The 11583-nt window shown below is 37.3% G+C and overlaps 2 protein-coding genes across 2 annotated transcripts; one reads left to right on the top strand and one right to left on the bottom strand.

Annotated features, from left to right (window-relative positions):
- The first annotated feature begins 1859 nt into the window (after nt 1–1859).
- On the top strand, nt 1860–3664 carry LOC102597902 (stress-related protein). Its single transcript, XM_006359330.1, has 3 exons — nt 1860–2085; nt 2580–2807; nt 3040–3664. Exons 1-3 carry the CDS (start codon nt 1942–1944, stop codon nt 3532–3534), a joined length of 867 nt encoding a protein of 288 aa, XP_006359392.1. The 5' UTR covers nt 1860–1941; the 3' UTR covers nt 3535–3664.
- A 1945-nt stretch (nt 3665–5609) lies between these two features.
- On the bottom strand, nt 5610–10478 carry LOC102586658 (translocase of chloroplast 159, chloroplastic). Its single transcript, XM_015314402.1, has 2 exons — nt 9434–10478; nt 5610–9350 (listed from the first exon to the last, which is right to left on the bottom strand). The coding sequence occupies exons 1-2, from the start codon at nt 10322–10324 to the stop codon at nt 5814–5816; spliced, it is 4428 nt and encodes a 1475-aa protein (XP_015169888.1). The 5' UTR covers nt 10325–10478; the 3' UTR covers nt 5610–5813.
- Between the last annotated feature and the right edge of the window lie 1105 nt (nt 10479–11583).

The following is an 11583-nucleotide window of genomic DNA, read 5'->3' as shown; positions in this document are numbered from 1 at the left end:
ACCATCTCATGTTCAGAATTATATTAGGGTCTGGCTAATCTAAATTCACACGGAAAAGTCATGCATTCAAGAGTAAAACGCTTCAGAAGTATTAGACCCTCATTAAATCCAAATTCACTTCGTAAAGCCTCATATTAAGGGCTAAAATATTCTCTACCAAAGGTGACTCCGGGTATCTTAAGAGATTTGAATTCGAGATCTTTGATTAAGAACGTAGAGCAAACGAAATCAATTAATCATTCCGTTCTATATTAGTTGTCTGTTTTTTCTTTATACGTCTTTTAAGAAATTATAAATAAAAATGGTGTTTTTACTAATTTACTTCTTAGGATTTTTTTTTTGGAATTTACAGTTATTTATATTTTCAAAAAGAATTAATTTTAGGGGTAAAATGATAAAAATAATTACTTTTTTTATAAATTAACAAATAATTTAGAACAATTATTTTTAATAATTCGGAGGGGATATAAATCGAGAGAAACTAAAATGAATCCTAGTATAAAAGTTAATACCCGGGATCCCATCTGCCCATCCTATTAAATTTAAATATTTCAATTGATAAACAAAAAATTTAAAATAAACAGGTTATATACGTGATTCTGTCGAGATTTTGGAACAGCTAGCTAATCACGTGAAAATAACCTACTTACTGAAAAAGTGACATGCATTATGGTGTGACTGATAATAATTAAAAGGGTTAAAGAATAATACTCCTTCCGTTTAAAAATAATAATTTGTTTAAAAAAATAAAGAAAACTTTTAAATTAAGTTATGTCAAATGCATCAAAACTTCCTTTGATCTTGTGGTCTTCAACATGTCGCGTGAAAAGTTAAATTTAAAGAATTGCCAAAAAAAGGGACATTTTTATTTAAAGAGACCAAAAAAAAAAGTAGGTCATTCTTTTTTAAACGAAAAGAGTAAATACTTAATATTTTAAAGGGAAAATAACATTTGTACCCCCAATAAAGGAAACTATTTACTAGTACTTAGCGTTCACCTTTTAATACCATCAAAGTACTTCCTCTGTCCAACATTAGTTTTTCATTATTGACTTGAAATACCCTTAAGAAACAATAAATAATAAGGGTAATATTACTATTTTATCCTTTGACTTTATTAAATTTAATGCTTTGAGAAATGTGTTAAATGATTAATATTATTTAATAGCAATGGTAAAATAGATACAAAATGTAAATTATCTCTTGATTTTCTAAACTAGATAAGTATCGTTTGACAATTATTTTTAGTATAGTGAATAACTATTGTTGGATACACTCATGGTATCAAAGGGGAAGAAGTGTGTAGTGATTCAGTGAAAACACTATTGAGTTACTCATTGATACCATTAGAGTATATTAAGAAGAAGAAGCAATGTTTCAGTGAAAACACTACTCAGTTAGTCTTTGATATCATTAGGGTATATATATATATATTCTGATGGCATCAAAGAGGAAACTACTCAATTGTTGGTGGATACCAACGGAGTATACTCCAATGGTATCAAGGAAGAAGAGTAGTTTAGTGAATAGAACAAGAGGAGAGTCAAGGTAAATAATTTGGACCATGGATTCAATCAAAGTAAATATATTGGGTTAAGTCTAGTTTGGACAAATACTTTATTTAATGGGTCCAATTTATGTAATTTCCCTTATTTAAAATTTAAAAATTAGCAAAAAAATAAAAACCTATCATTAAATAATTTCTTTCTATTTATGGTCATGAATATTATTCACTTTAATTAAGAATATTTGTTCACTTTATTTTTGGGTCAAATAAACATTAATTGAAAACCTCTCATAAGGTAAAATTTTCATCGACTTCTCCGCACACGATTATTACGTGCCCCGTCCGCTATAAAAGAGGACTTGCTAACGGCCTGCCTTTTCGAAGCTTTCCTGTACAACTCCATTACAAAGGGCTTAGTTTTCTCCATCTCTACCATGGCCGACGCAGCTGCAACGCCACCTACTGATCCAGCAAGCACGGCGCCACCAGCTAGTACTGATCCAGCAAGCACGGCGCCACCTGCTAGTACTGATCCAGCAAGCACGACGCCACCTACTAGTACTGATCCAGCTGATCCAGTAAGTATACAATGCCTTCTACGTTTATTATTAGAGTTAAATCAATTTTAATTTTCAATTGTTTGTTACTGGACATCTAGAGGTAAAGCACCGCTGCGTGGGTTGCAAGTTCATATTCTGTTATTCAGGCTTCACATATTAGATCTAAGTTGTTCAATTACTCATATTAATTGTCAGAATGAATTGTTATCTTCTTATTTTGAGGTGTTAAATATAATGATGAATGAGTTGTTGCCTTCATGGTTGCCAATTTCATCTTCACAACACATATGGTCACTCAACTCATAATAATATTTTTTTTCGAGAAAGAGTAGTTAGATTTTATGAAGATGCATTGACAGGTTAATTTATGCATGCAATAGAGGTAGAGTAAGTAGTATAATTTGTCGATTTTAATTTATTTTTTCTCGATAGGTTCGAGATGTGTTTTCTCAAGCTGAGATTCAGAATTTTTAAGTTTTAAATCTGTACCTGATATGTGTTTACAATTGAAGGTAGCAGAAGATGATCAGAGGAAACTCAAATATCTGGATTTCGTTCAAGTTGCAGCGATCTATGTGATTGTTTGCTTCTCAACTTTGTACGAATACGGCAAAGAGAACTCCGGCCCGTTGAAACCTGGTGTACAGGCCGTAGAAGCCACTGTTAAAACTGTTATTGGACCGGTTTACGAGAAGTTCCATAACGTTCCTTTCAATCTCCTCAAGTTCATCGACCTAAAGGTTCACCTTCTTTCTCCAAAATGAATTTTACCGATACTGTCTCTACCATACTTATTTTGCAGCTTGAAAGTTTGCTGGAATTGAGAGCATTTAGAAACTGTCTTCTCCAACGAATTGAAAATGAGCCATAAAAATGGATGTGGACACATATACACATGAAATTCACATAAATGTTGTGAACTTTTGAACTTGAATTTCAGTGGCAAGGATTTGAAAGTTTGAATCTATGCAGGTGGCAGACCTGGTGACAGAAGTTGAAAGCCATGTGCCTTCTCTACTAAAGCAGGCATCATCCAAAGCTCTGTTAATAGCTCAGAAGGCTCCAGAATTAGCTCGAGATCTCGCCGGCGAGGTACAGCACGATGGCTTAGTGGACACAGCAAGCAACGTAGCTAAAACACTCTACACAAAGTACGAACCCACAGTGAAGGAGCTATACGCAAAATACGAGCCAGTGGCCGAGAAAAATGCGGTTATGGCATGGCGATCTCTGAACAAGCTTCCTTTGTTCCCTCAAGTGGCTCAGATTTTGGTGCCGACGGCGGCTTATTGGAGTGAGAAATACAATCAAGCGGTGACATATGCGTCGGAGAACGGCTATGCGGTGGCGCATTATTTCCCGATTATTCCCGTAGAGAAGATCGCGAAGGTGTTTGAAGGCGGCACCGCCGCGGAGAACGAGCAGCCCGTTTCCTTGACCGACGGCACTGTTGCTCCGGCGCAATGACCATTTTACATTACTGTACTGGAGGTTGGGCCCATTGGGCTTAATGGGCCAAGGGGTTAATAACTTGGTTTATGTTTGTCGGTAGTAATTGTTCATCTTTATATCATAAGCCATTTCTCAATTTCCTTAATATATTTTAATAATTATTCTAAATCACCAAATTTAAATTCGTGAACAAACCATATTATATCAACTTTTAATCAAACACTTGAAACAAAATACAGTAATTTGTTAATTTTTAGTGAAGAAAACATTTTAAAAAAAATCATGTGACATGAAGAAGTAGCAAGAACATAAAAAATGACTCAAGATCCATCATGAGCGTTAGTTATTTCTCCAATTTTGCGTACAATATACAAATAACTAATGCTATCTACTAGTACAAGAAAATGATTAATTGCTTCTATGGATATCTAGAAAGTTAAAATATGAATGATTGATTGGTAAAAATAGTAAAGTAACATGTTAAAATATAATGATGATGTAAAATAATTTTCATATTGAGTGTATATATTACTTAAACATTTTTGCAATAGTTTGTACATAATTCTAAATGCTTTCAAAGTTCATGCTTTATGAAAGCAGTAAAAAGGTCAGTTTTCCCCCTACTTCCTTGTCCTTCATTTGACTCAGCATAAACACCATTTGAGAAAAGATTTACTAATAAATTGGCATTATGATAAAAAACAAAACAGGAAGTTCATCGAACAAGTTGGGCAGCGCTTTAACCCAAATGTGAGACTTTCCAAAGCGAATTTGAATTTAGTCAAGCTTCAATGTAAGTATCAGACATGGGGTGGGAAACAAAAAAAAAGGCATAATACATAAACATGCCCCTTAATTTGGCGTCAACGGACAACTATGACCTTTAACTTTGGGTGTGCACAAGTAGACACTTAAACTTGTATAAAATTGAACAAATAGACACATTCATCATACATGGCACCCTACACGAAAATTTTGTATCCTACGTGGCATCCTACATGTATTATGCCATGTAGGACACATGTGTTTATTTGTTCAATTTAATATAAATTTAAGTGTCTACTTGTGCACACTCAAAGTTGGAGGGTATAGTTGTTCGCTAAGCTAAGTTAAGAGTCATGTTTATGTATTATGCTAAAATTTTAACATTCTTTGTTAATGTGCATATTTATTGCTGCTAAAAAATATTTTTGTTGTAGTGTCTTTTATGTACAATTATTACTTTACTTCTTAATTCTACAGACAATATTACAATTTATGTAATCATGATTAATTAATACATATTAATATAATAATTTATTACTTAGATTTAATTATTTAAAGTGATTTTTTAAAATAAATATAGGTGCAAGTTTTTTTTCTCTTAAATTAAAGACTTGGGGAAGGGGGGAAGACAAAGTACCAGCATTGTGGGATGGCAATAATTACCTTTTGATTTGTAGTCCAAAAAGAAGGGAGAAAAATAAAAGGAAGAGACAGAATATTAAACAAAAAAGTAGTCAAAGAAATTCATGTACATCTTTAGCTCTTATGCATCTCAAGAGTCAAGCTTATTAGCTGCTTGGTTAATGGTACTCTGTTTGGTTGCACCAAAAAAGAAAATCAACTTAGTTTTTCAAATGTTTTAGAAAAACATAAACAGCTCAAACATACACTTACTCGACAACAGCAACATATCCAATGTAATCCCACAAGTAGGGAAGGTAGAGAGGTTGTTTTTCTCCAGAAAGAAATCAAAAAATGACTTTGCAAACTCGATTTTGGAAAATTTTCAAGCAAATGCTTCTACTACTATGAGACAATACATTTAACATGTCCTTGCCCAAGAATAATTCATAGATCTACAAGACTTTAGTATCTGACAAGTCAGGAAGACCTAAACCAAATTCTACTCAAATATTGAACCTTATAATGTCACCACTCAAAAAGTGTCAATTGGTTCAATTAATATCATGTTATGAAACAATAAATATCAAAAGAATCAATGAAACTCTACCTTGTGGACCCTTCTTTGTAAGACGTATGTTGTTGAATAGAAGTACATTAAATGAGAAAAAGAATCACAGATGTTCAATATAATGTACGAAGCATTTAAAGCAACACAAACCTCTTCATTTCATCTGGCAAAAAAGTACATTCAATCACTCAAAATTGACTTATAACTCATAACAGTAGGAATCCTAAATGGATGGGAAGAAATTAACAGAAGCATTATTCAATGAACTGACAAAGATAATATGCCATCATATAAGGTCTAATGAACCAAAAATGCAATGCTGATATGAAAATGAAATTTAGTAGATTGAGTAATTCTCGCCAGCATCCGGCCAAAGCTTCCTGTAGATGCCAATTGCAGTTGGAATAATAGCAGTAAGTGCAAGAGAGAGATGGTCTGAACTGCTTGTCCTCACGGTTACTTGCCCACTGAGCTTGTTATTGATTCCTGCTCGAACAGCTACCTTCGAATTGCGTCCCACAGCGAATTGTGCCATACTGTTGAAACCTAGAGCCAAATCACCTCTCCACTTTATGACAGACATAGACAATGTAGACTGCACCTGACCAATTGGGAAATCTGCCTCCCTCCTCTGCAGTTCAAAGTTCGCCCCATAAGCTGTGTCACTCTGAGATCGAACAGTGCCAGCACTGCCAACTAGAACGTATTGCTTGCCTAAGATGATTTGATCTTCAACTTTAAGTCCAGTAACCATATTTTCACCTAGAAATGTAACAGAAATTCCGCAAGCAGTCTTGTTCTTCTTCAAGTTTTTGAATTTGGTTTCTCCTCGGACAATATAGGCAAGTTGCTTTCCTATGCTTTGAATATCAAAGCCAGCCATGGTTGATCCATTTTCTCCGTGCTTGGCAGCAATAGAAGAGTCCAAATTGATACTGAAATCCTTCTTATCTTTGGTGATTTGCACAGTAACTGCAGCAGGGAAACGACTTGCAATGGCTAAACTCTGTTCCACATTAACACCATCATAGCCACAATCATGATCCCAACCATGCGTGTCCAGAACAGGCCTTGCAAGGAACTGTGATGTGGGCTCCAAGAAGCGGTACCTGTAGGCGGGATTATCACTATCAAAAGAAGGTGGGAGGGCCATGTCAGGGAGGGGAACTGCTACAGGAGCTGCTGCACCTGCATCAGCTTCTTCCTCTGCATAACCATAGTCAATTGCCGCCTCTTTTCCCTTACTTTTCATCTCTTTCATTCTTTTTAACTCTTCTCTCAACTGTTTCTTCTGAAGGAGCTTGACCCTATAGTCATACTCCTCAAAGTACGCCTTCCTCTGTTCTTTGCTGAGCTTAGCAAGCTGAGCCTTCCGAAGAGGCTTGAAGGGAGGAAGCTGGTCGTACTCATCTTCTTCTTCTTGGTCAGAGTCTGACAAATCATCTAAGTCAATGTCTGAATCACCGTTGTCACCACCCTGCTCAGCAGAAAGCTTTGGATGCGCACGTGACTGCAACATTGAAGAAAGCATGTACGGAAGAGGTGGTGAGCGTGTGCGGAAACCAAAGAGCTTACGGTGATCAAATGGATCTTCAGGCTTTGAAAGTGCACTTGCTTCAGATAAGATCTTCATTGAGTAGCTTAATAGCAGTAATTGAGGCCTCCAGCTCTGGCCATTAGGTAGTATCTTATGTCCATCCCTATTCCTCCTACAAGATGGATGATTTTCTACCAGAGAGACGGGATTCATCAAACTTGGACTCATCATTCGTAAATCGCCTACTGCTTGCCCGATAGACTGCTGAACAACATGAGATCTTTGAGTAACAAACACCTCATAACTTAAAGGGGATCCAGAAGGTCCATCTGGAGGTGCAGAAGCTCCATGTGTGAGGGTGACTATGGCACTTCGCCATATTGAAGGACCAAGACAACTTGTGATAGTCTTCAGCATAGGAAGATCATTGAGATCTCTAGTTTGGGCATCCAGCCGATCGACATAGAGGAAAATATCAGGGGGGTTCTTCTTAGTCAACTTCTTTACTGAAGACAAGACACTGCGATTGAAACCCTGTTCCATCGCAGAGGACTTGAGGCCAGGTGTATCAAATACCCGAATCTTAACACCATCTACAACACCACTGATCTCTTTCACACTGGTGGTAGCAGGTCCAAAGGCATCAATTGATGTTTTTTCCTCTCCAAAGATAGAGTTTATGGTAGCACTCTTACCCACCCCAGATTTGCCAATAACCAGGATATTCACGGAGAAGTCCAAATCATCTTTCCCCTCTGCTTCAAGCTGGAAAGCTTTCATCTTGGCAGCCTCAGTGCTAAAAAGTGGACTGTTTTGCCTTCGTGCAATAAGTGTCATCCGGTACAAAACTTGTGCAGCTATGGGCTCATCAGAAGAAAGACCCAACCTGTGAATAAGCCTCAAAAACTTGACCCTAATCTGCTGTAGTGTCTCCAGTTTCTTTTTCTCTTCTTCACTCAAGTTGTTCTCAGATTCTCCACTGTTCTGAAGACTGGAATGAGTAAAAAGATTGGGTTGGCTTGGTCGGGGAGCTGGCCTCAGTGACCGGAGTGATGACCCAAGACCAGCAGGACGTTCAACAGAGAATAGTCTTGATCCATCTTGAGACGTGATTGTTATGTTGCCACCATCAGAATCACCACCTGTTGCTGCTTTTAAAAGAGCAGCTAAGGCAGCTGAATCAAACAACTCCTTCCCATCTCCTTCTTCATCAGTATCAGCCTCCTCATCTGAGTCAGTGACAATCTGACCATCAATATCCTGCGAAACCTCAGCACCAGCATAAGAGCCACCACCAGATTCCCTTTCCAGCTCCTCCATAAACTGTTTAGCAGCTTCAGAGCTTCCAAAAATCATACCATCTGTCTCTCCATCTGAAACTGAGCCTTCAAGGTCAGCTTCTTCATCTATATGATCTTTAGCTTCTCCTTCTTGCTCTGAGCCAGTGATTGACCTTGATATGGCAGATGTTTGACCAGAGACTTCAACTTCCACTACATCTCCCTCGATGCTTTCTCCGGAATGGTCACCATTGGCATATATAGTTCCAGACACAGCCTGCTCAGGTTCCACTTCAACATCCTTGGTGTCCAGCCTTTTATTAACAGTTTCAGGATCAGCTTCTTTAATTTCCTCAGTAACAGCTACCACATCACTAGTCTGAACATCTCCAGAATCTAGTTTTCCAGCACCAACAATGTTATCCACAGGATTTGATTCTGCAGCTGCAACAGTATCATCCACCACAGGCTTAGGGTCTTGTGCATCTACTTCATCAACTGTCATATTAACCACTTCTTCAATAAGTTGTCTGGTCTCACCAACATCATTTACTGATGTCACATTCTCATCAGTAGTACCTTCAATATGTTCTTCCACTTCCTTGCTCTCTTCCACATCTCCAACAACAGCAACCCCTGGCCCTGAGACATTGACTTCAATGGCATCCACAACTGCATCTCCTTCGGAAGTAAATTTCTCACCATCTGTTTCAGCCAACAAAGATTCTGACGGTTGTTCAACAACCACCTTATTGAGTTTTTCGGCATCATCACTATGTATAGCTCTCTCTTCAATGACCGAGGTAGGTTCCTCGGCCTCCTTCAAATTGGATGAAGCAATAGCACTCTCTTCAATGACCGAGGTAGGTTCCTCAACCTCCTTCAAATTGGATGAAGCAATAGCACTCTCTTCAATGACCGAGGTAGGTTCCTCAACCTCCTTCAAATTGGATGAAGCAATAGCACTCTCTTCAATGACCGAGGTAGGTTCCTCAACCTCCTTCAAATTGGATGAAGCAATAGCACTCTCTTCAATGACCGAGGTAGGTTCCTCAACCTCCTTCAAATAGGTTCCTCGGCCTCCTTCAAATTGGATGAAGCAATAGCACTCTCTTCAATGACCGAGGTAGGTTCCTCAACCTCCTTCAAATTGGATGAAGCAATAGCACTCTCTTCAATGACCGAGGTAGGTTCCTCAGCCTCCTTCAAATTAGATGAAGCAACACTAGTTAAAGCTTCATTCTTTTCATCCTCCACAATCTCCTTCACCTCCTCCTGAATGGACCTATCCTCACCCCCTTGCAATTCCATCTTTTCATCCTCCACAGTCTCCTTCACCTCCTCCTCGATAGACCTATCCCCACCCTCTTTCAATTCTATCTTTTCATCCTCCACAGTTTCCTTCACCTCCTCCTGAGTGGACCTATCCTCACCCTCTTTCAATTCTGCACCTACTGCAACCTCACCACCACCATCTTTCACCTGCTCAATCGAATTCAACTTATCAACTGGGTCAAACTCTTCAGTATTTCCCTCCGAACCCTCAATTCCCGTCCCCAGAGATTTGGTGGCATCAGAGTCAGTAGAATCAGGTAAACTATTCCCAATAGCAGGAACAGAACCACCAACATCTTCACCCTTTCCTCCCCCTAAAATCTCAACATTTTCAACACCCTCGCTCATAGAAACCTCAGAAACAGGCTTCTCTGACTTCAACATCGAAACATCCGCAGAACCCACAACGGAATCATTCAACTGCTCTTCACCAATAGTTTTTTCTAGGGTTCCCTCATCTGGGTCAGCAGGAATTGGCAATTCTTGCTGACTACCCACAATAGTTACATCACCTGAAACACCACTAACGCTTTTACCCTCACTATTGCTATTACTATTAATATCGGAATCAGTGATTTCTACATTAATTTTGGAGACATTTTCAGTTTCAGTATGATTAGAAGAAGAACTGTTGATGGGAGAAGAACCTGGAGAAGAGACAGCAGGAGGGGAAAACGTCGCTTCTTCAGAATCCATGGCGCCAACAACAACAACAACTCCGCTACTCAACTGTAAAGAATTGAAGGATTGAAAAGTGGAAAGATAACAAGTTCTCTGTGGAGAGAACAAAGAGGGGTTTGGTTCTTGTGAGATAAGAGTAAACGATAAGGTTTATACTACTAGCTGCATTTCTATTAGGCACACTGTGGGCTTTGGGGTTTTTAAGAATTTTCATTCTTTAGGGGTGTTTTGGTTCGGGGACAAAGTTATCCGAGATTTTTTTGATTTTTTTATTTGGCATACGTCAATTGAATTTAGATTGTGCATTGAGAACACGTTTGAGGGTGGCGCTCTCAACATAATTTTCTTCGTATTCGAGATATTTTGAGATTATAAATTTGAGGTATAAATTATGAAATTTATTATTAGTAAAATGATTAATTATATTTTTAATTTAATAAAGTATATGTTTTTCAATTAATTATGACCTTTTTTTAGAAAATGTGGAAGAAAAAGAATTAACTAAAAATACTAGAAAATATCTGTTAAGATAGATTATATGGAATAGAAATTATACTAAACACTATAAAAGATACTTTCTCTACTTCATATTGTGATGTGAATTATTGAAAAGAGAAAAAAATGTAGTTCAGAATTTAAGAAAATTGTTGAGATTTTTTTAAATATTTATTTTTAATTTAATGAGGTTGTTAACTTTTTTTCTTTTTCTAGTAGGATAGTTTGAAAATAATCAAAAGAATAATTGTGAAAAGTAGTTTTTGATTTATGTTCTTAAATATTTTTCGAAGGAATGTGTTAAAGCCCTACAATTCACTTAGAGCCGTCAATATGGGCTAGACCCGTTGGGCCGGCCTGGCCTAACTCGGGATTTAATAGGGCTGGGCTAAGATTTTTGGAGCCCATTTAAGAAAAGGGTTTTTTAGCCCAGCCTGAATAAGCCTACTGATTTGTGGGGCTTGAGAAATATATGTAGGGCCGGCCCGTGGGCCAAATAAAAATAATTAAAAAAATATAATATAATATTAAAATTAAAAAGAGTCCAAACTCAAAATCTATTTAATATTTAACTAATTGAAACCGCATATAAATTGCAGATGAAAATGAAGATGTTAAGACAACCTTGCCACAAGCTGATTCAGATATGCTTGATGAAGATGATTATGAAGTGTTGGATATGTCATAGATTTCATGATGTGTTAGATACGCCATAAGTTTAATGATTTTTTTTTAAGGAGTTTATTTTTAACTTTTTTATGGTTGGAATATTGTCACAT

The sequence above is a fragment of the Solanum tuberosum genome, unplaced genomic scaffold (assembly GCF_000226075.1).
Source record: "Solanum tuberosum cultivar DM 1-3 516 R44 unplaced genomic scaffold, SolTub_3.0 scf00298, whole genome shotgun sequence".
Lineage (NCBI taxonomy): Eukaryota > Viridiplantae > Streptophyta > Magnoliopsida > Solanales > Solanaceae > Solanum > Solanum tuberosum.
Note: the sequence above shows the minus strand (reverse complement) of the source record. Positions and strands in the feature narration are given on the sequence as shown.

Bases quoted from the DNA above. Each gene is read 5' to 3' on its own strand.
- LOC102586658 (XM_015314402.1), bottom strand. From the start codon at position 10,324: ATGGATTCTGAAGAAGCGACGTTTTCCCCTCCTGCTGTCTCTTCTCCA. The intron at 9,351-9,433 runs GTTGAGGAACCT...TATTTGAAGGAG, and splicing joins CTTCATCCAATTTGAAGGAG to GTTGAGGAACCTACCTCGGT.
- LOC102597902 (XM_006359330.1), top strand. From the start codon at position 1,942: ATGGCCGACGCAGCTGCAACGCCACCTACTGATCCAGCAAGCACGGCG. The intron at 2,086-2,579 runs GTAAGTATACAA...TTACAATTGAAG, and splicing joins GTACTGATCCAGCTGATCCA to GTAGCAGAAGATGATCAGAG. The intron at 2,808-3,039 runs GTTCACCTTCTT...GAATCTATGCAG, and splicing joins TCAAGTTCATCGACCTAAAG to GTGGCAGACCTGGTGACAGA.